At 44.4% G+C, this 25,189-nt stretch overlaps 1 protein-coding gene and 1 long non-coding RNA gene across 2 annotated transcripts; both read right to left on the reverse strand.

Annotated features, from left to right (window-relative positions):
- Window positions 1–1,904: 1,904 nt before the first annotated feature.
- Window positions 1,905–12,665, reverse strand: LOC120997493. The gene is made up of 3 exons (XR_005778183.1): window positions 12,527–12,665; window positions 5,712–5,716; window positions 1,905–1,915 (listed from the first exon to the last, which is right to left on the reverse strand). It is a non-coding gene; the product is annotated as an uncharacterized LOC120997493 (long non-coding RNA).
- A 9,610-nt stretch (window positions 12,666–22,275) lies between these two features.
- LOC120997494 (E3 ubiquitin/ISG15 ligase TRIM25-like) lies at window positions 22,276–24,632 on the reverse strand. Its single transcript, XM_040427575.1, has one exon. The coding sequence runs from the start codon at window positions 24,630–24,632 to the stop codon at window positions 22,953–22,955; it is 1,680 nt and encodes a 559-aa protein (XP_040283509.1). The 3' UTR covers window positions 22,276–22,952.
- Window positions 24,633–25,189: the final 557 nt, after the last annotated feature.

The following is a 25,189-nucleotide window of genomic DNA, read 5'->3' on the forward strand; positions in this document are numbered from 1 at the left end:
GTGGTTGGTGGTGGAGTGGCTTAATGCAGACTGCCATTTGACACCAGTGATTTAATCATACTTAAAGGGGTATTCTCATCTGAGACAATAGGGGCATATCGCTACGATCCCACTGCTGGGACCTGCACCTATGTTGAGAACGGAGCTTGGAAGGTGGTGGCTGGAGGACTCTGGTCTGGCCACCACCAAGCGCTCTCCCCATAGAAGTGAATGGATGGCCACCACTCCCATTTAATTCTATGGGGCCGACGGAAATAACCAGTGCACATCTTATGCACATTTGCATTCACTTTGCCGGCTGCTTTATGACATAGCACCTATCAGACAATGGGAACATATCCTAACAATATGCTTTCATTGTCTGAAATGGGAATACCCCTTTAACCTCTTCAGGACACAGGGCGTACAGGTACGCCCTTATGTCCTGGTACTTAAGGACACAGGGCGTACCTGTATGCCCTGTGTATTTCCGATCACCGCCGCGCGGCGGGCGGTGATTGGGAGCCGGTGCCCGCTCAAATCATTGAGCAGGCACCTCGGCTAAATTTGCGGGGCCGATTGCGGCTTTTTATTGTGCGGGCGGCGGCGGCTGTGGTGCCATCGGGTCCCCGTGGGGCTGTGGGGTGGGACCCGATGGCATGGAAGGCAGCGCGATGCCTTCCTGAGGCATCTGCGCTGCCTTCCGATGATGAGCCTGTGAGATCCAGCCCCCTGGATCTCACAGGCCGGAAGCTGTATGAGTAATACACACTGTATTACTCATACAGCCAATGCATTCCAATACAGAAGTATTGGAATGCATTGTAAAGGATCAGACCCCCAAAAGTTCAAGTCCCAAAGTGGGACAAAAAAAAAGTGAAAAAAAAAGTTGAAAAAATAAAGTTTCCCCCCAAAAAATGTAATGTTTCAAGTAAAAATAAACAAACAAACATTTTCCCCAAATAAAGTAAAAAAAAAAAAGGTAAAAAATAGGGGAAAACAAAAATAGACATATTAGGTATCTCCGTGTGCGTATCGACCGGCTCTATAAACATATCACATGACCTAATAAAAAATAAAAACTGTGCTAAATAAACCATTTTTTTTTCACCTTACATCACAAAAAGTACAACAGCAAGCGATCAAAATAGTACCAATCTAACCATCACCTCATCCCGCAAAAAATGAGACCCTACCTGAGACAATCACCCAAAAAAAAAACTATGGCTCAGAATATGGAGACACTAAAACATCATTTTTTTGGTCTGTTATTGTGTAAAACTTACATAAATAAAAAAAAGTATACATATTTGGTATCGCCGCGTCCGTATAGACCGGCTCTATAAAAATATCACATGACCTAACCCCTCAGATGAACACCGTAAAAAATAAAAAATAAAAACTGTGCTAAATAAACCATTTTTTGTCACCTTACATCACAAAAAGTGTAATAGCAAGCGATCAAAAAGTCATATGCACCCAAAAGTAGTGCCAATCAAACCGTCATCTCATCCCGCAAAAAATGAGACCCTACCTAAGATAATCGCCCAAAATCTGAAAAAACTATGGCTCTCAGAATATGGAGACACTAAAACATGATTTTTTTTTGTTTCAAAAATGATATTATTGTGTAAAACTTACATAAGTAAAAAAAACGTATACATATTAGGTATCGCCGCGTCCGTATCGACCGGCTCTATAAAAATATCACATGACCTAATCCCTCAGATGGACACCGTAAAAAATTAAAAAATATAAACTGTGCTAAATAAACCATTTTTTGTTACCTTACATCACGAGTGACGTCACCGCCTTCTGCTGGAGAAAGCGCCGGCCGGCAGTCTTCATAGCGCACTAGGCTGAATGCTAGTGCGCATGTGCAGGACCGCCGGCTTCTCTCTGTATCGTACAGGCTTCTATGTGAAGCCTGTACTGACTCCTGCACAGCGCAATGTAAGCGCTGTGACAGCATAGCGATCAGGAGTGACAGCATAGGAGTGACAGCATAGCGATCAGCCACAGGGGGCACTGGATGGCTCAATGGGGCACTGGATGGCACAAGGGGGTCAATGTATGGCACAAGGGGGGCACTGGATGGCACAAGGGGGTAAATGTATTGCACATGGGGGCAATGGATGGCACAAGGGGGCAATGGTTGGCACAATAGGGGAACTGGATGACACAAGGGGGTCAATTGATGGCACAAGTGGGACACTGGATGGCACAAGGTGGCACTGGATAGAACAAGGGGGGCACTGGATGGCTCAAGGGGGCAATGGTTGGCATAATAGAGGAACTGGATGGCACAAGGGGGTCAATTGATGGCACAAGTGGGGCACTGGATGGCCCAAGGCGGTACAGGATGGCAAACAATGGGCACTGGATGGCTCCATGGGGTAATGGATGGCACAAGGCGGGCACTGGATGGCACAAAGGAGTCAATTGATGGCATAAGTGATGCACTGGATGACACAAGTGGGGCACTGTATGGCACAAGTGGGGCACTGGATGGCTCAAGGGGGTACTGGATGGCAAACAAGGGGCACTGGATGGCCCCATGGGACAATGTATGGCACAATGGGGGCAATGGATGGCACAATAGGGGCACTGGATGGCACAAGGGGGCACTGGATGGCACAAGGGAGTGAATTGATGGCATAAGTGATGCACTGGATGACACAAGTGGGGCACTGTATGGCACAAGTGGGGCACTGGATGGCTCAAGGGGGTACTGGATGGCAAACAAGGGGCACTGGATGGCCCCATGGGACAATGGATGGCACAATGGGGGCAATGGATGGCACAATAGTGGCACTGGGTGGCACAAGGGGGCACTGGATGGCACAAGGGGGTCAACTGATGGCACAAATGGGGCACTGGATGACACAATGATGGCACTGGATGGCACACAGAGGCACTGGATGGCCCAAGGGGGTTCTGGATGGCAAACAAGGTGCACTGGATGGCCCCATGGGGTAATGGATGGCACAATGGGGGTACTGGATGGCAAACAAGGGGCACTGGATGGCCCCATGGGACGATGGATGGCACAATGGGGGCAATGGATGGCACAATAGAGGCACTGAGTGGCACAAGGGGTACTGGATGGCAAACAGGAGACACTGGATGTCCCGGGGGGGGGGGGAAGGGGGGGCAATTGATGGCACAATGGGGGCAATGGATGGCACAAGGGGGCAATGGATGGAACAATAGGGGAACTGGATGGCACAAGGGGGCACTGGATAGCAAACAAGGGGCACTAGATGCCCCTATGGGGTAATGGGTGGCACAAGGGGGCAATGGATGTCACTGTTATGGGGGCACTGTGGATGTCACTGTTATGGAGGCAATGTGGATATCACTTATGGGGCCTCTGTGGATGTCACTGTTATGGGAGCAATGTGGATGTCACTGTTATGGGGGCACTGTGGACGTCACTGTTATGGGGCGCTGTGGACGTCACTGTTATGGGGGCACTGTGGATGTCACTGTTATGGGCGCTGAGTATAAGTGATAGGGCTCGTGAACAGAACCGTATCTGTTTTGCGGTCTGCAAGTCGCGGATCCACTAAATAAGGTTACTGTCCGTGTGCGATTCACATTTCTTTGCAGTTCTATTGAGTTCTATGGGTTTTAGATTTGCATTATGTGGACCAGAATAGGACATGTTCTTTCGCAGAACTGACATCCGGAAGTGGAAATCACAGGGACGTCATCAGTATGTTTTTTACATCCATATGTCAGTTCCAGTAAAGACAGAACATGTCCTATTCTGGTCTTCAAAATGCGGACCCCAAATGCATAGAACTCAATGGGACTGCAAAAAATGTGGATCGCAAAATGGATACTGTCGTGTGCATAAGGGTTTAGATACACAGCTCAGCAGGCAGGATCATACAAGATAGGCTTAGATACACCACTCAGCAGGCTGTGTCATACAAAATGGGATTAGATACACCGCTCAGCAGGAAGCATCATACAAGATGGGATTAGATACACAGTTTAGCAGGTAGTATCATAGTAGATGGGATTAGATATACACTTCAGCAGGCAGTATCGCACACAACAAGATGTGTATCAGGCAGACATACATGATAGGAGTAGATACAGATGTGTTTGGATACGCTTGCTGATTCCAGCTGTTTATCACACTCTGGAGATGGTGAGGGAAGAGCGTGTGGACGGTCAGTGATGGGATTAGATACACAGCTCAGCAGGCTGTATCACACAGGATAGGATTAGATACACATGTGAGGGAAGAGCAGGGCCTCTCTGTTGCCTCACTGTCCCGGCCGGGAATCAGACTGTCACTAAGGGCACTGCCTCCGCTGCCGTTACTAATACTACTTACCTGCGGCTGCGGACTGCGGAGGGAGACGGGGAGGCGTGCTGCCGGCAGCCTATCAGAGAGGCCGTCAGACCAGCGCAGGCAGCGCGATGACGTCATCGCGCCGCCTGACAGAGCCGCTGCGCTGCCGTAAAGACATCAGCAGCGCTGGAGGCGGGACGGGAGTGATTCAGTGAAGGTGCTCGAGGAGGTAAGTATAAGTCTGACTGACTCTATTTATTTATTTTTTTCATTTCTGTCACTGATAGGGGGCCCTATCTGGCTACTGGCACATTATAGGGGGGCCCTCTCTGGCTACTGGCACATTATAGTGGGGGCCTATCTGGCTACAGGCAGATTATAGGGGGGCCTATTGGCTACTGGCACATTATAGGGGGGCCTATTGGCTACTGGCACATTATATGGGGGCCTATTGGCTACTGGCACATTATAGGGGGCCCTCTCTGGCTACTGGCACATTATAGTGGGGGCCTATCTGGCTACAGGCACATTATAGTGGGGCCCTATCTGGCTACTGGCACATTATAGAGGGGCCCTATCTGGCTACTGGCACATTATAGGGGGGCCCTATCTGGCTACTGGCACATTATAGTGGGGCCCTATCTGGCTACTGGCACATTATAGTGGGGCCCTATCTGGCTACTGGCACATTATAGTGGGGCCCTATCTGGCTACTGGCACATTATAGGGGGGGCCTATGGCTACTGGCACATTATAGGGGGGCCTATGGCTACTGTAACATTATAGGGGGGCTTATGGCTACTGGCAGATTATAGGGGGGCCTATTGGCTACTGGCACATTATAGGGGGGCCTATTGGCTACTGGCACATTATATGGGGGCCTATTGGCTACTGGCACATTATAGGGGGGCCTATTGGCTACTGGCACATTATAGGGGGGCCTATTGGCTACTGGCACATTATAGGGGGCCTATTGGCTACTGGCACATTATAGGGGGGTCTATGGCTACTGACACATTATAGGGGGGCCTATGGCTACTGGAACAATATAGTGGGGCCTATGGCTACTGGCACATTATAGGGGGGCCTATGGCTACTGGCAGATTATAGGGGGGGCCTATAGCTACTGGCACATTATAGGGGGGCCTATTGGCTACTGGCACATTATAGGGGGGCCTATTAGCTACTGGCACATTATAGGGGGGCCTATTGGCTACTGGCACATTATAGGGGGGCCTATGGCTACTGGCACATTATAGGGGGGGCTATGGCTATTGGCACATTGAAGGGGGGCCTATGGCTACTGGCAGATTATAGGGGGGGCCTATGGCTACTGGCACATTATAGGGGGGCCTATTGGCTACTTGCACATTATAGGGGGGCCTATTGGCTACTGGAACATTATAGGGGGCACTATGGGGACATTAGCTCAACTGGGGACATTACAAGGGGGTATTTTTTGCACTGTCTATTATATGGAGAATTATCACTACTGGGGAGGGGGCATTATGGTGGGCTTTATTACTCCCCCATGGTCTGAGCCCCCTAGTAGCAGCACCAGCCTCTCCCTGCTCTGCTATCCCTCTGCCTCTTCTCCAAATCCTTATTATGAAATTTTTCTCATTAGGATAAAACACATCAGCTCCGCCGAGCCCCGGACAAAGTGTGGAAGTGGTGTCCGAGACCCCCAAGGGTCAAGCCAAGTAATTGTAAGTTTTCATATGAAATATGTTTATGTTATACACATATAGCATATACCGTGCCCGAACAATATACAGTTTCTTCTGCAAAAGTCATCAAGTGTCATGGGGGGGCCCCCTTATTGTTTTTCGCTCCAGGGCCCCATTTCACCTAGAACCGGCCCTGGTGACAGTCACTTCTTTATACCATGCGATCTCCAAATCAGATCGGCATCGCATAGTACTGTCCTGTGTGTGCGTGGCTTCTCCCCTGCCTTGCTGCACGGCCAAGTAGCGTGACCGTGCACTTGTGAAAGTAAGTGTCCCTGAATGGCAGTTAGGAAATGTGGTCACCCTACTGTTGCCTCTATAAATGGCCCCCGTCGGCGCAAACACTAGTGTCCCCCAGCTCCTCTCGGCCGCTCTGCTACTTCAGCGGCCGACGAGAACATGCTGCCTTCCCAAATGCCCGTGTCACTGATCGGGCTCCTCTGCGGCCGCGGCAGCTCCCTCCGCCCACTTCTGCTACTATTGGCTGGGAGGGAGACTGCCCACCTACCATTGGCAGGCTGTGAAGTGATGCGGGGACCTGAAGGGAGGAGACAGTGACACCACAGAAAGCTGCAGGAGCATTTATCTCGCCGGCTAGAGGCTGCTGAAGCATTCATCTGACCCCCAGGCCCCAACTACCAGGAGAGCAAGACAAGAGGGAACAACACCTGAATGAAGAAAGAAAAGGAGTAACAGTAACTCCATGTTCTTTTTGTATGACCTTTGCACTTCCTTACTGACCTCTACGTCACACCTCTGTTCGGTTTTGAAATTTTTATTTCGGTGCACCTCTAGTTAAAACTCTTTGACATGCCATTACCCCTTCTTCCGGTCAATACTGACAGAGAGGTATGTTAAAATGTAGAAAAACAAAATCAAATAAAGTAGATTACTATAAAAAATAACCCTTTATGGTGATTATCTGCAACTGAAGTGCAGATTTGTTTTGCACCCTAAGGAGTTAATTTTTTGTTTTACCCCCACATGACTTACATCATACTCCTTTATCACTGAGGGTGTTATTTACTAAGCTGCCAAATAAATACCTGTCCCGAAATGAAGGAAGCTGAAGCTTCTTCGACTATTCACTTCAGTCCTGTATGGCTAATTTTAGCCATACATTGGCTCGCTTCGTCTCCCTTCACTTCCCCTTCAGTTAAGCAGAACAGCCTCAGGACTTTTGACGGAACCAAAGGGAGTATTCTCGTTAGCTCAGCCGATCCAACATCTGGGTCTGCTGAGGCAAACATTCTTTTAGTTTATTCACTTTTGTACGGGCTATTCTCACAGGGGCCAAACAGCAGAAAGTGAACAGCCGAATGTTCAGCTTAATCCTTTGGCTCCTTAGTGAACCCCCTACGTTTTTCAGTGACACCGCACATTGTATGACACATTAGTTTGCAAACTTTGTTGTTAGTAGATCTAAAGGAAATTGTACAATCAGATTGTAAGGTGTGTGTTGAGCTTTAGGGTTCCATTGCAAAGGCCTGCTCTGGATGCCCAACGCTCCAGTAAGTAATGCTTGTGCAGTGGTGCCCTTACACCTGTGGGAGCACACTGGCATGGTCACCTTAGATGATTGGCATATATAAAGCTTTAATTTGTATTCAGGATATGTACTATAAAGCCCTTATTCCTGTCCTAATTGTTACTCCCTTTTATTTGTTTGATGTCCAGCAAACCGTTTAGTTCATTCCTTATTGATAAATATGGAGAGCATACCATCAAAAAGCAAGGGAAAAATGGAGCTCAAAAAATACGCGAGAAAAGGGCTAAAGAGCTTGACATAGCAGGAAAGGATCCTAAGCAAATGAAATTATCATTTGCAGTGGTGAGTTAAAAGTTTAGAAGTTGTATAGCAGGGGTAGGCAGCCTTCTGCACTGCTCATAATTTTGATATGACTTTTTGTAGGGTCATGGTGCAACAGTACCCAAAGAAAGACCAACAGAGGTTTGCACAGACCAAGATAGGCTTCCAGTGAGGCAAGATGTGCTAGTTCAAGAGGAGTTGAGAACACAAAGTCCAAGTAGCTTAAAGAGGACCTTTCACCGATTATTACACTATGAACTAACTATACAGACATGTAGAGCGGCGCCCGGGGATCTCACTGCACTTACTATTATCCCTGGGCGCCGCTCCGTTCTCCCGTTATGCCCTCCGGTATCTCCGCTCACTAAGTTATAGTAGGCGGAGATTCCAGTCCCTAAGTTATGGTAGGCAGAGTCTGCCCTTGTTCTGCTCTAGCGCTGGCCAATCGCAGCGCAGAGCTCACAGCCTGGGAGGTTATTTTCTCCCAGGCTGTGAGCTCTGCAATGCGATTGGCCAGCGCTACAGAAGAACAAGGGCAGACTCCGCCTACCATAACTTAGGGAACGGAGATATCGGAGGACATAGCAGGAGAACGGAGCGGTGCCTGGGGATAATAGTAAGTGCAGTGAGATCCCCGGGCGCCGCTCTTCATGTCTGTTTAGTTAGTTCATAGTGTAATAATCGGTGAAAGGTCCTCTTTAATAGAGAAGGAGTTGGACTTTGAAAGCAGTTCTGAAATGACTATTATAGAACAATCACCCATTCCTTGCTCTGAAGCTTTCATGATTTAGAAAGCGGTAAAACAGAAGAAGAGTCTGCATCTTCTGATGTCCAGTTTGACACCACCAAAACGCTTTTAAGTCTTCCTTCTACATGTTCCATTGCAGAAAAAATTGCATTTGTGCAAATGCATCCAGTGCAACCAAGCACTACCAATTGTGAAGGCCTTCCCTTTAAAGAAATAGATTTTTATTTCCGTAGAAATCCAAATGGAGATGTTATTAGGCGTTCATGGCTTACTTGCAGAGTAAACAATAGAAAGCTTGAAGCTTTTTTTTGCAGTATCTGCATAGCATTTTCAAATTCCACTTCATCGTTCACTAGTGGGTGTACAAATTTTAGGCATTGTTATCAGGTTGCTAACAAACATGAGACATCAAAAACTCACCGTGAAGCTGTGAACACATATTTTACTATAACAGAAAGCAGAGGCATTGATACATTGATAAACCAGGCACATGCTTCAAAAAGAAAGAAGGAGATACTTCAAAACATATAAGTAATGAAACAAATCTTTGATATTGTTAAACTGCTAGCAAAACAAGGATTACCTTTTCGTGCCCATGGAACTAATGAATCATTATATAATTTTAACAATGCTGAAATTAACCATGGAAAATTTCTAGAAATGGTTTTATTTCTCTCGAATTATGACCTACCGCTTAAAAATCACATTCGGAAATGCATTTCTGAAAGTGAAAAGAGTAAAAAACAGAGAGCTGGCCGTGGATCACTTGTGAAATTTTTGTCATATAACACAGTAAAAAAAGTTATTATGGCAATCGTTCAGACCATGAAGTCATCAATAGTGTCTGAAATTGGTGAAAAGAGATTTAGCATCCAAGTAGATTCTACACAAGATGTTGGAGTAGTTGACCAAGCTACTGTGGTTGTTAGATATGTTAAGGAACGTCTCATCTCTGTTTTACCGGTAAAAGATACATCTGGAAGAGGACTCAATTAACTTTTAATGTCAAGTTTTCAAATTCTTGGACTGGATTACAAAAAAATAGCAGGAGAGTCTTTTGATGGAGCAGCAAACATGAAAAGTGCTTATGTAGGGTTGCATACTCAGATTGCAAAGGAAGTGCCTAATGCTGTCTACATTTGGTGCTATAGTCACATTTTAAACCTTTGCATATCTGATTGCTGTGATGTTTTTGAGGCAAAAACTTTTTTTGGTCTCCTACATCGCCTAGCAACATTTATTGGGGACTGTCACAAGAGAATGAATGTCTGGAGGGATCAGCTTGATAAGAGATGTGGGCATGAGAAACTGCTCAGGTTGCAAAAAATTGGAGAGACAAGATGGTGGGCCAAAGATAAAGCCCTCCACTGGCTATTTGGAGAAAAACACTCACTATTTTTGGACACTTTAGAAGTTTTATTGTTGATTTCACAGTTCAATCAAAGAGATACTTCAGAGGCTACTTCTCTGTCAGAAAACCTATGTTTGTTTAAGAACATTTTAACTGCACATCTATTTTTGTCTATTTTTGATGTTATTGGCCCTATTTCAAGATATCTTCAAACAAGTGGTCTTGACTGGTTGCATGGAGAATGGTGGAAAGTGCAGTTGACCAACTAAAATTTTTTTAGTTTTCTTATTATTTTTTATAAAAGAGAAAGCAAAGCAGTTTGCAAAAAAAATGAATGACCTAATCATAGAAAGAGAGGGCCTTGATTCCCTGGAAGTTGAGTCAGAGCTACAAGAGAGAAGAGAAGAATTGGGTGAAAAAAGCGTATGCCTGGCGAATCCTCAATTGATGAACGTCCTATTACTGAAACCCAATGTTTTCGAGTTTAAGTTTTTAGACCAATTCTGGATCAGATAATTGGAAGCCTGGATGAGCGATTTTCTGAAAACAAATAATTAGTTCAGGACTCCCAATACTTGGGTCCTCGTTTCTTTGACAAAATCAGAAAAGATCCAAATGTGTTAGAGGCAGGAGCACTACAAAGAATTTCTCAATTGGCAAACGTGGATGAATCAGGTCTGAAAACTGAGCTACAGAGTTTTGCCAACTTGTTCCCACATCTTAGAGAACATGAGAGCGGGAAGGTAGACATAGTTCCTATTAGCTGTCAGCAAGAAGAAGAAAATGATGATGATTATCTGGATAATAATCCTGTTAATACTGATGCTGATGATGATGACTGGGGCTCCTATAAAGTTGATACCATGGAACAAGAAACAAAATGCAAGTCCTGTAACAAATGTTTTCTTTGCTGTCACCGATTTCTTGTAAAATATAATCTTTTTTCATCTGCTCTGTTGTTTATGAATACCTGCTAACACTATCATATACTCAAGTGGCATGTGAAAGAGCATTTAGTAAGTTAAAACTTATAAAGACTCGCCTAAGAGCCACCATGGGGCAAGAACTTATTGATGCACTTATGATAATGTCAGTTGAAAGAGATCTTTTGCAACTTGTTCAATTTCCAGATGTTCTTGAAAAAATTTCGGAAGACCTCTCCTTTGATGAGGTCTTTGCTAACGGTTTATTGAATTTTTCTTTTTTTTTTCATGAACTTTTAAATTTCTTTATTTTTTTTATTTCATTATTAATTTTTTATTAAATAATTTGATTTTTTACTTTACTTTTAAGGGCTTCGGGGGAAATATTAGGGATCTAAACAGACCCTTGATATTTCCCTTTTAAAATAGAAAAAGCAATTGAGGACACAAAGTCCTCAATCTCTATTTCTGTATTCCCTGTTACAAATGAACAGGAATCCTCTATACTGAGAGTTTCTGTTCATTCATAACATGAGGACAGAGTGCGTTTACTATAATTACAACTATGAATGAACACACCTGTAGATCACTTTCTTTTTATTCATAATTGGGGACACAGTAAACATGCTAGGCCCTCAATTATTTACAAACACTCAGTGATCACTGATCACCGCGTGTTTGTGCCTCACTCTGCTTCCTGACACAGGAGGCTGAGCAGGCGGTGCGGAGAGGAGAGCTCAACCTCCTGGGACAGCACTGCAAGCTGTCTCTGCCCACACACCGCTCTGCCAATCTGTGACAGGAGGCTGAGCATTGTGGAGAGGAGAGACGTCGGCCACTCACTGCGCTTTCCTCCCGCAGCTCTCGGCCGGCTGACACAGTTTCTCTCCTCCCTGCTGGGACACAGAGCAGCGCCCAGCGGGGAGGAGAGAACACCCGGATGCAACACTGTATCAGCCAGAAAATGACACATTCGGCATAATACCAAAAATGCAATTTTCGGCTGATATGTTTCGGCGGCCGATATATCGGAGCATCCCTAGTTTATTTTGTTTTCCTGTGTTGTAATTTACATGGCTGACGAAAGTGGCAAGCAGAGGAAATGGGAAAGCAGGAGGGGGGCTCAGTGGGCCTCTGGGTGTTACTTGCCCCCTGGGCCAAATGTTGCCAGTCAGCCCCTGGGGCAGAGCCTGTGGACGGTCAGTGATGGGATTTAGACACTGGGTCGTGAGAAGTAGATTTCTGTCTGGGTGTAGAAAGACACAGGAGTTGTAGTGGGTGTGGCTGCTGCAGACAGAACAGAGTGGGGGGCGTGGCCAGTCTGTGACTCATCACTGTGCAGTGCAGCCAGGCTTGTGTATCAATAAAGTTATGTATTCAACAAAACAAGAAGGGGAGAAAGTAAACAGATCTGCCAGGATAATGTGATGTCTTCCAGAGGGGAAGTAAAGCTCAGACATGAAAAACAGGTATTGGGGGCATATGTATGCATGGAGAGGGGAGCACATAAAAAAATTAGATTTTGGGACCAGACACCCTTTTTAATAATTCCTTTTTAAACCCCAGTCCATGTCCCCTCAGTATTGGGAGTCATATTAGAAGGTACATTAACAAAAGGTTGGAGCATAGCTAAAGGTGGAATTCCCTTTTAATGTCCCCTTAAGATGGCCACACACATTAGCTAGAAGTTGGTTGACGATCTCACCATCGCACAGGTGTCTGTCCCTGTGTGTTTGTCTGTCCCTGTGTGTGTCTGTCCCTGTGTGTGTCTGTCCCTGTGTGTGTGCGTCCCTGTGTGTGTGTGCGTCTGTCCCTGTGTGTGTGTGTCTGTCCCTGTGTCTGTCTGTCCCTCTGTGTGTGTGTCTGTCTGTCCCTCTGTGTGTGTGTGTGTCTGTCCCTGTGTGTGTCACCATCACCATGCCCACAGTGTTCCTATGCCTTGATGTAGCTGCATTAGGACGTTCTGTGCGGGGCAAGAAGAAGATGGAAGAGGAGGCAGCGCCGCCAGCATGGCGTCCGTGGGAGAGGCACAGGGAGGCACACTAAGGACGTAGGTAACACTACCACATGATCTACACTAGTGTTATCTTTGGTTTTACATAGGACTGCAGGTAACACTACCACATTATCAGCACTAGTGTTATCTGTGGTTTTACATAGGACTGCAGGTAACACTACCACATTATCCAAGATCCAAGTGGTACTCTGTATACCGACCTTTATACAAAACCAACAGACCGTAATAGCTTGCTACATTATTCTAGCTTCCACCCCACTAGTATGAAGAAGTCACTCCCACGATCTCAATTTCAAAGGATTTCCAAAATTGTTGATAATACCAATACCAAAGAATTGTGACTGAATGAAATGTCCACCCGTTTTCTAAACAGAGGCTATCCCGACTGTGTCATTAAGGAAGGTCTAAACCCCAAACATAAGGTCAGAACACAACAGGACCAAAGGGTACCTTTTGTACATACCTTTCACCCTTTTGCATTTAAGGTCCAGCATATCTTACATAAGCACTGGCATCTTCTACACCAGGCATACCCGCACATCGAAGCTTTTGCCTCCCCATTCTTACCATGCAATAGACGCCCCAAGAACCTCAGGGACCTTCTAGTATGAGCGAATGAAGGCTCTATCATTAAAATTCCACGACAAATGTTCCTTAGGACAGTGGTCCCCAACCTTTTTTGCACCAAGGACCGGTTTCATGCAAGACGATTTTCCCAGGGACCGGGGGGTGGGGGGGGGGGGGGGGGGAAGGGTTGTGGTTTAGTCGGCACTGACTGATTCATGCACATAACATAACACTATGTATGAGGCGGCTGGGGCCAAGGTGACATTATATTGCACGGGGCTACAAAGGCATTATACTATATGAGGTCGCTGGGGACAAGGTGACATAATGCATGGGGTGACATTATACTGCATGGGGTGACATTATACTGTATACGGTGGGCCAAATGGTGACATTATACTGCATGGGGTGGGCCAAATGGTGACATTATACTTCATGAGGTGGGCCAAATGGTGACATTATACTGCATGGGGTGGGCCAAATGGTGACATTATACAGCATGGGGTAGGTCAAATGGTGACATTATACAGCATGGGGTAGGTCAAATGGTGACATTATACAGCATGGGGTGGGCCAAATGGTGACATTATACTGCATGGGGTGGGCCAAATGGTGACATTATACAGCATGGGGTAGGTCAAATGGTGACATTATACAGCATGGGGTAGGCCAAATGGTGACATTATAAAGCATGGGGTAGGCCAAATGGTGACATTATACTGCATGAGGTGGGCCAAATGGTGACATTATACAGCATGGGGTAGGCCAAATGGTGACATTATACTGCATGGGGTGGGCCAAATGGTGACATTATACTGCATGAGGTGGGCCAAATGGTGACATTATACTGCATGGGGTGGGCCAAATGGTGACATTATACTGCATGGGGTGGGCCAAATGGTGACATTATACAGCATGGGGTAGGTCAAATGGTGACATTATACAGCATGGGGTAGGCCAAATGGTGACATTATACTGCATGGGGTGGGCCAAATGGTGACATTATACAGCATGGGGTAGGTCAAATGGTGACATTATACTGCATGAGGTGGGCCAAATGGTGACATTATACAGCATGGGGTAGGCCAAATGGTGACATTATACTGCATGAGGTGGGCCAAATGGTGACATTATACTGCATGAGGTGGGCCAAATGGTGACATTATACTGCATGGGGTGGGCCAAATGGTGACATTATACTGCATGGGGTGGGCCAAATGGTGACATTATACAGCATGGGGTAGGTCAAATGGTGACATTATACAGCATGGGGTAGGTCAAATGGTGACATTATACAGCATGGGGTAGGCCAAATGGTGACATTATACAGCATGGGGTAGGCCAAATGGTGACATTATACAGCATGGGGTAGGCCAAATGGTGACATTATACTGCATGAAGTGGGCCAAATGGTGACATTATACTGCATGGGGTGGGCAAAATGGTGACATTATACTGCGTGAGGTGGGCCAAATGGTGACATTATGCTGCATGAGGTGGGCCAAATGGTGACATTATACTGCATGGGGTGGGCAAAATGGTGACATTATACTGCATAGGGCAACAATTCCCCCCCCCCCCATACAATATATATTCAGTGTCTGCATGGCATAAATAGCTGAGTGCTTGCAGGGCTTTATAGTGCAGTTAAGGCCATAGGTTGCTTTTTTAACCAACTTATTGTATGATGCAAACACAAAGCATCACCTACCTCAGGCAGTAACAGTGACAGCCCCATGACAGCAGCTAGGGCCCACACAGCACACAGGGTGATGCACTGCAGGAGTCACCAGCCCGAGTAATGTACAGTCAGCAAGCCACACTAACCTGAAAACACTACACTTCTGACTGCGCTAAGCCCCGCCCCCAATCCATTTATAGCCAATCAGCATTTGTCTTACCACTAACCAATCAGCGGGCCTGTTATAGCTGCTTTCACATCAGGTGTACATGAAAGAAGGACTGGGATTGGCTGAGAGCAGCTGCCTGAGGAATTGTCATACTGGTATGGAGATTGCCGGCTCCTGCATTTCTCCTTATCTGTATTGCCGCGGCCCGGCAAACAATCATCCAGGGCCCGGTCCTGGGCCGCGGACCGGTGGTTAGGGACCACTGCCTTAAGACACAACGAAAAGGCACATTCCCCTGCCTACATTGTACACAATGCTCCCACGTCACAAAAGGGGACAAGATTTACCATCCACTAACTGGCAAAGGGTTCCCAGTACGGGGTTTTCTCACATGTAACTCCTCCAACGTCGTGTACATAATCAAATGTCCCTGTGGTTTAGCGTACGTCTGAGAAACCACACAGTCCATCAGAGATAGGATATGCCAACACAAATCCAATATCCATTGTCAGAACAACCATCTACCCATCCCTGCACATTTTGCAGCTAAGCGACACTTCATTGCCCAATTACATTTCCAGGTGGTGGAACAAGTTACAGTCCCTAGAAGAGGCGGGGATCTATCCCGCATACTAATGAATAGGGAAGCACTCTGGATCCACCGCCTACAAACCCTTGAACCTAAGGGGCTCAATCGAGAATATGAAATTGGCAGTTTTCTCTAATTCCAATATAAGCTATTGCATGTGATAAGGAATGTCACCTTAAAAACTATCTACTATTAGCCACATGCTCATATCAAAATTATATGTGTATTATAGACACCTAACTGATAAGAACTACACTCACCTAAAGAATTATTAGGAACACCATACTAATACGGTGTTGGACCCCCTTTTGCCTTCAAAACTGCCTTAATTCTACGTGGCATTGATTCAACAAGGTGCTGATAGCATTCTTTAGAAATGTTGGCCCATATTGATAGGATAGCATCTTGCAGTTGATGGAGATTTGAGGGATGCACATCCAGGGCACGAAGCTCCCGTTCCACCACATCCCAAAGATGCTCTATTGGGTTGAGATCTGGTGACTGTCGGCGCCATTTTAGTACAGTGAACTCCTTGTCATGTTCAAGAAACCAATTTGAAATGATTCGAGCTTTGTGACATGGTGCATTATCCTGCTGGAAGTAGGATATCCATCAGAGGATGGATACATGTTCTCATTCTGTTTACGCCAAATTCGGACTCTACCATTTGAATGTCTCAACAGAAATCGAGACTCATCAGACCAGGCAACATTTTTCCAGTCTTCAACAGTCCAATTTTGGTGAGCTCGTGCAAATTGTAGCCTCTTTTTCCTATTTGTAGTGGAGATGAGTGGTACCCGGTGGGGTCTTCTGCTGTTGTAGCCCATCCGCCTCAAGGTTGTGCGTGTTGTGGCTTCACAAATGCTTTGCTGCATACCTCGGTTGTAACGAGTGGTTATTTCAGTCAATGTTGCTCTTCTATCAGCTTGAATCAGTCGGCCCATTCTCCTCTGACCTCTAGCATCCACAAGGCATTTTTGCCCACAGAACTGCCGCATACTGGATGTTTTTCCCTTTTCACACCATTCTTTGTAAACCCTAGAAATGGTTGTGCGTGAAAATCCCAGTAACTGAGCAGATTGTGAAATACTCAGACCGGCCCGTCTGGCACCAACAACCATGCCACGCTCAAAATTGCTTAAATCACCTTTCTTTCCCATTCTGACATTCAGTTTGGAGTTCAGGAGATTGTCTTGACCAGGAGCACACACCTAAAGGCATTCAAGCAACTGCCATGTGATTGGTTGACTAGATAATTGCATTAATGAGAAATAGAACAGGTGTTCCTAATAATTCTTTAGGTGAGTGTATATATATTAGAAACATAACTAACTATGTCCCTATTTTTATTCATTTCAGACCAGATATTGAATATCTCCCCCTGGCTGGAGCCGCATTCTTTATATCCTTTGGTATAAGTATCCACTATCCTTGCACATTCTATTTTTTACTCTAACTCTCATATTGCCCCAGCTTTCATTCTTTTTACTGTCAGGTACTGTGCTCCACATCCACACAGTAGTATACATAGTTCTCTAAACATCCCACTATTTATCATTATGGCGCAGGATGACCCTTACCCATATCTGACACCATCATCTAGAATGTCAGATTGCGCATGCGCCGCTATCTAACGCGGCTGGTCACGATCTATCTCCTCTGGTCACTCTGCGCCTGCGTCGTTAAAACAAGCGCATGCGCCATAGCTACATTCAGTAGCGCCCGCCATCTTTATTTATCCCATCACTCACATTAGAGACAGACAAACCGGAACTACGTCAGCCAAACCCCGCCCCCTACTTCCTCTCCAGCGCGAGCGCTATTTAAAGATCAAATACACCACCACCGTTATGGCGCCCTTTCATTTAGGCCATAGCCTATTACAGCGCATGCCACCCAGGGCCATAGAGCCCCTCCTGCAGCAAACTGCAACCCACTGTGGGTATCTTCAACTTTTTAGCCTCTTTTTTTCCTCTATGCGGCTCAACCAGGTAAGAATGCCATGCAATTCCTATCCATATGATATAGTGTTTACAATATTGTACCTCGGTACCACTACATAGCTTATTGTATTCTATGCATATATATTATAGAAGGTGTTCTATATTCTGATTGTGAGTATGTATATATATATATATGTGAGGGTGTGTGTGTATATATATATATATGTATATATATATATATATATATATATATGTATATATTGGTACACACCACATAATTTCCTGTATCATTTGTGCTCCTTAATATATGTTCACGTCAGCCTGAACTCCCCTTCACTGTGTCTATAAGGCCGTCCTCGGACCTACCATTTATACGGATCAACATACCGTCTATACATCCCCTTTCTGAGATGCATCTGTGGAAAATCATATTGTCAGAGTCCCAATATACCGGATGTGATTTTGTTATTGTTTTGTCATTTGTTCTATGTAACTGAGTGTACATCTATATTGTTTTCTTTTGCTCTTCTATATATAAGCTGTATTGATATTTTATTTTATTTCTAATACCAATATCATGTATTCATTAAGATATCTCTATATGCCCCTCCAGTTATGCTGAAGAAGGCTAATCTGCCGAAAAACGTTTATTTGACTGGATACTGCTCTTTGAAATAAAGCAATTACCTTAATAGCAAAGTGGAGCACAGGAGTCTGTGATTTTTATTTTTTTACTACCACATTATCAACACTAGTGTTATCTGTGGTTTTACATAGGACTGCAGGTAACACTACCACATTATCAGCACTAGTGTTATCTGTGGATTTACATAGGACTGCAGGTAACACTACAACATTATCAGCACTAGTGTTATCTGTGGATTTACATAGGACTGCAGGTAACACTACAACATTATCAGCACTAGTGTTATCTGTGGTTTTACATAAGACTGCAGGTTAACACTACAACATTTTCTGTACTCAGATAGCTATCACTGTGTTATCTGTGCTGTTACATAGGACTGCTGGGGACATCTACTATAATTATCACTGTGTAAGGGGACCTATTATTAAACTTTATTGCCCAAGGGCTCACATGAACCTGGAGCCGGCTGTGATCAACGCTGATTGAGGCATCTAAGAGTCAAATTAATGCCAAAGTATATACTCACCTCATCCATTTTTATCGAGGAGAGACTGTAGCGCCCATGTATATTGAAGAAAACATGCCAAATCTTGCGCATGCTGATGAGGCGATTATGATTTTAGTTTTTTTAATTGCCACTTCAGGAAAAATTTATTGGTTACCACAAAATGCGAGGAAATCAAATTTTTCCTGAAATTCGGACTGAAGTCCACTTCGAATACTTTGTTTCGCCCAACACTAATGCTGACAGATGCTCTTTAATTTTGGAGCATTTTTTAAATAAAAATAAACAATTTTATCTGTCATTTTTAAAATAAAACATAGCCAAAATTGATGCAAAGGCATCATACTTGGACAGTTTTTTTTGGCATTTGTCCTGGGGTCTACATACAAGAATGTTCTTGCCTAGCTCTGTATACAGGGCTGCGGTGTCTAAAAGATTCTGTGTGGCCTAAAGTCTATATAAAGAGGAGACTGACCTAGGGTCTGGTATACAGGGTGAGTCTGGCCTGGGTACCTGTTTAAAGGGCCAGCAGTGTATATTTTTATTTAGGGGGTCTATGTGTACTATTTCTGATTCAAAAGTTGTAGGTTGGGGCCATGTTGGGGCCATATGTTGGCTATGCTGTCTAATGTTAATAGTTGCTACATGACAAATGTTCCTTTTTACTTTTATGCAAATAAAGCTTTGATGCATTGCACGCTGGGTGGGATAAAAATCCTTTTGTCAGGATTAGAGAACCGTAATTTCACAAAAAAAGGTATGGATATGTTTGGGTATGCATACTTTGAAGCCAGTTTTCGAGTTGACAGACTTTTAATGTTTTTGATCGAGCTTTTGGCTTCCTCTTATCCAAACATACAATGTCAGTGGTCACACCCCAATGTCATTCTCAGCCATCTACTTGGGAATCTTCATTTCCTGCAGGCTAGTGTTTACTCCATGTTTATCCCTGGTGACCTAGACTTGCAGTGCCCTGTACTGAATGACCCTGAGCTATAGTATCCAGACCCTGGTCACCCAAATCTGTAGTGCTCTGTCCCTCGAGACCTAGAGCTGCAGTGCCCTGTACCGGATGACCCTGAGCTATAGTATCCAGACCCTGGTCACCCAAATCTGTAGTGCTCTGTCCCTAGAGACCTAGAGCTGCAGTGCCCTGTACCTGATGACCCTGAGCTATATAATCCAGACTCTGGTCACCCAAATCTACAGTGCTCTGTCCCTCGAGACCTAGAGCTGCAGTGCCCTGTACCGGATGACCCTGAGCTATAGTATCCAGACCCTGGTCACCCAAATCTGTAGTGCTCTGTCCCTAGAGACCTAGAGCTGCAGTGCCCTGTACCTGACGACCCTGAGCTATATAATCCAGACTCTGGTCACCCAAATCTACAGTGCTCTGTCCCTCGAGACCTAGAGCTGCAGTGCCCTGTACCAGATGACCCTGAGCTATAGTATCCAGACTCTGGTCACCCAAATCTATAGGGGTCTGTCCCTCGAGACCTAGAGCTGCGGTGCCCTGTACCGGATGACCCTGAGCTATAGTATCCAGACCCTGATCACCCAAATCTGTAGTGCTCTGTCCCTAGAGACCTAGAGCTGCAGTGCTCGGTACCGGATGACCCTTAGCTATAGTATCCAGACTCTGGTCACCCAAATCTGTAGGGGTCTGTCCCTGGAGACATAGAGCTGCAGTGCCCTGTACCTGATGACCCTGAGTTATAGTATCCAGACCCTGGTCACCCAAATCTGTAGGGGTCTGTTCGTAGAGACCTAGAACTGCAACATTCAGCCCCTGATGATCTAGAGCTACAAAGTCCATTCTCTAAAATAAACCCAGAAGCAGTGAGTAGGTCATCTCTCAACCTAATTGTCCCCTGTTGTTTAACCTTTAGGACATCATGCAAATCAGTAAAATATACAGTATCAATTATAGAAGGTATTTACTGACCCTAGCCCCCTTGCACACATGGGACATAGGTTACTGTTCCATCAGACAACTGACTTAGATTAATGATCAATGATCTGAATGACCCAATGGGTACTGAACTACATATTTTGGGGTGACAAAATACCTCAGTGCCATTTCCATTCGTCAGAAAAAAAGGTTGTCGAGGAGCCATGATTTTTTTTTTTAATCATTAGTTTTTATTTCACCAAATCCCATGTATTAATCAATCTCATCAATTATTCATCTGTACTTATTGAACTTATATTTATGTTCACAGCACAATATAATACAACTGCAGGAATCTTATGCCATGACCTGGTACATCACTGGAACTCTTAAAGGAAATGTGTCACCAAAATGTTTTATCTGCCAGTTAAAACAAGATAGTGACACATATCATTTTTTCTAATCTGTTTTTATTTGCTGATTGCAGATTTATTTATTCTATTTCCTGAACATGATTATGGGGGCGGCTATCTTGCCTGAGTTGTTCTTAACAGCATTAAGAAAATTGCACTTGGGCAGCCACACGGTCCATAGACACAATGGTCAGGAGGGGACCTCATTGACTTTTATGGGATAGTCATCTAGGCATGCTCTGTGACCTGTACAGAGCTCATTGTACAAGGAAAGAATAGATAAGCTCTGACAATCACCTATTGTGAATGGTGGATCCTGTCTTATCTATACGCAGAGGTGATATCATTACAAGCAGGATTAGAATGACAGATAAGCAGGTAACTACAGTAAAGTGATCTGTACAGAACAAGAGGTGGTGCAAATTATTAGGATTAGTGGCCAGTGTGAAAACTGCAGGATTTTATGGTTTTTGTTTAAATATAGATATTGACATGGAAAATTAAAAAAAACCATCAAGGTTATTTAAAAAAAATAATGTATTAAATATAAAAACGTGATTTAAACAATAGGTCCTTTTCTAATGAGACATTCCCATTTTAAGACACTGATTTATTGCAGGTTAAATGGTCTAACAAAAACAAAATTTCTTGGACTCTCAGAGGTAGTCAAAAAAATCTGGTTGTCACAGCATTTAGTATGTATTATATATTTGCAGTATAGTATTATATCACTGAGCACATAAAAAATAATTGCTAGAAAAAATCTATTTTAATGTAAATAAAAAATGTTAAAGATATATTACTTTTAGGTTGTTGTTTTGGTCCGCATCCGAGCTGCAATTTTGGTGGCTCGGATATGGACCTATTCACTTCAATGGGGCCGCAAAAGATACGGACAGCACTCCATGTGCTGTCCGCATCCGTTTCTCCGTTCCGTGGTCCGCAAAAAAAATATAACCTGTCCTATTCTTGTCCGCATTTTGTGGACAAGAATAGGCAGTTATACTAAAGGCTGTCCATGCCGTTCCGCAATTTGCGGAACGCACACGGACGCCATCTGTGTTTTGCGGATCCACGATTTGCGGACCGCAAAACACACAACGGTCGTGTCCATGTAGCCTTATGCTAAATTATCATGGCTGGAATTTCCAGGCCCAAACCTTAAGGTTGCACTGCTGAGAAATTCTGATGACATGTACACACATATATACACTTATGTACAATATACTGTATGTAAATGCTGATGCAGGTTTCTGGTGAATTATATGTAATAAATGCACCTTAGTCTTTACATTGTATCCTCTGTGATATTTTACCATATGGCTATATGATATCTGAATGGCTGATGTTTTGCCTTAAACCTCAGCACATTCTATCTTGGGGTGTTATCTGACAATATTTCAGAGTCCTTCTTCAGGCTGGTCAGCAGGCATTGTAGCACAGGATGAGAACCTCACTACATTGTCTGCTGACTAGCCTGAAAATGATCTGTGGTCTGGTCAAGACCTGCAACTGTCCTCTACATGAGTTCTTGTTATGAGAGCCAAGCGTAGTCCTGGCCTTGTATCCATGGAATGCAATGAAGATAACATCCAGTCTCTCTATAGCTCTCTATATAGATGGCATCTTAGATAAATACCAAGAGAGTTCCACCAAACAGATTCTGTTTTATGTGATGTCATCAGTCATCGAGGCAGATTTCGCTTACGTCTAAGACCTCAAACAGGCCCTGCTCCTCTGCTGATAGCTCACACATCTTTCTTGATAGCTCTTGCTCCTCTCCTGATAGCTTTATACAACCCTTCCATACATAGAATGCAGCATAGAGGGGTTCGGTGAAGGTGGCAATGAAGGTGTATAAATGTCTGATGGGTTCACACAGCTCATAAAAGGACAGCTGCCCAGCTTCATAATCCAGAAATATCCTGAATCTAGCCCCAGAGAATTGGCCACCACTGGTGATCTGGTGAGGTAACCGAATAACTTTCCCATCATGTATCACTGAGCACTGATTGTCATACAGTTCTCCATGTAAACACCAGGAGTTCTTATTATCGCCAATGTATGACTGCGGCCCTCTCCTGTGTATACAAGCGTAACAAATCCCCACCATCCATTCTTTCGATTCAATGATCTCCACATCCCAGTAATGTCGCCCTGAAATAAAAAACGTTTTGCTTATCACCTGAAGATTCAGGAATCTCTCTGATGTTTCTGGACGATTCTGCTCTATTCGTGTCCAGGTTGCAATTTTGCCATATTTTGATATATGGATATTATTATCGGCTGTCATTTCATCCAGGGATATCTCTGCAGAACCCTGCACATAGAAGGTTGCATTTGCATCTCTTATCATATCAGATAATGTCTGTGATATGTGGGAGATCATCTCCACACCCTGATCACCTTCATCAAGTCCCCATGTGTCCTCACCACCTTTCTCCTCCTTAAGATAACTCAAGTCACCTGTGTCCAGATCCTGTAAGACAGTCAGTGGATCAGTCATGTTACACAGCTCCTCAATGTGCCTTATCTTTCTAGACAGCTCATCCATTTCCGTTTCCAGCTTCTGGCTGGACCGCATTAGAGACAAAGACACTTGGTCTTTCTGCCTTGAGATCTCGCTCAGAACCTTCTTTTCCAGGTTATCTAGCCATCTTCTAATATCTGCAAAAAAGGCATTGACACTCTTGACTTCTGTAGCTGCTTTTTGTTGAGTTTTTTTCCTGCGTTCCTCCAGACTCCAAATTTTTTCTGAATTTTCTAATCTCTTTGTAGTCAGTTTCTGCAAAATATTTCTCAGGCTCTCCTTTTTCTTCTCAGAGGCCACATCTAGAGACTCCATCTTATGTCCCTGGTGTTCCCCAATCAGACAGCAGGACACACAAATACAAGTAGCATCCTTAATGCAGAAATACTCCAGAATCTTCTTATGGATGGAGCATTTTCTGTCCTGCAGGGAAGTTCTGGGTTCAGTAAGGACATGTTCTGCTGTCTTGCTGTGAGCTCTCAGGTGGTTATGACACAGGGACGCCTCACAGAGAAGACAGGATTTTAGAGCTGGAACAGCAGAGTCTAGACAGTAACTGCAAAAATTCAAGGTGTTGAGTTTGACCCGATGAGTAGAAAGGAAATTCTCCACGACTTTACACAGAGTGATGTTCCTCTGCAGTGCAGGCCTCTCCTGAAACTCTGCTCTGCATTCAGGACAGGAATAAACTCCAGAGCTGTCCTGTGTATTCAGGAACTGATCAATACAGACCTGGCAGTAGTTGTGTCCACATCTCAGGGTTACAGGATCTGTATAAAGGGACAGACAGACAGAACATTCTAGCTCCTTCCCCAGGCCGGTGTATGCCATCGTTGCCAGCAGAAGGAAGAAATGAAAGTAGAAGTCTGTGAGGCTCAGAGAGCAGTGGGTGTGACTATCACAAAGGGGGAGGCCGGGCTCATCTCTCGGTATCTACAAATGCAGTTATACAAAGTGACCTCTCATCTGTGAGAGAAATGAACCCGTGGAGTTGCTACCGTATGGGTAAAAATACATGAAGGGAGGATCAGTAACCTCCAAGTATAAAAGACACAATAGGAAATCCACTACTAAAGCAAATAAGTTCTGCAGGAAATCATTAATGAGGTAGCTATAATGTGACACATCATCAACCTAGCTATAAATTGAGTAGTTGAAACTTTTGAATGTAAAGAAAACTATCTGTCTGCAACTAAACTTTTAAAGCAGTAAAAAATGGATAAAAAGTAAAAACACAAGACAACAAGGAGGAAAAAAATGATAGACTCACAAGCCTGCTGCGATTTGAAATAAATGCCACTGAACCAAAAATTTATCTCAAGGGTGAAAAAACACCACTACAAAGAAACTACCTGTTTGTCCTTCCTTTAATTTTTTTTCCATAGGTG

This window comes from Bufo bufo, chromosome 4 (assembly GCF_905171765.1).
Source record: "Bufo bufo chromosome 4, aBufBuf1.1, whole genome shotgun sequence".
Taxonomy (NCBI): Eukaryota; Metazoa; Chordata; class Amphibia; order Anura; family Bufonidae; genus Bufo; species Bufo bufo.

Bases quoted from the DNA above. Each gene is read 5' to 3' on its own strand.
- LOC120997494 (XM_040427575.1), bottom strand. From the start codon at position 24,632: ATGGCATACACCGGCCTGGGGAAGGAGCTAGAATGTTCTGTCTGTCTG.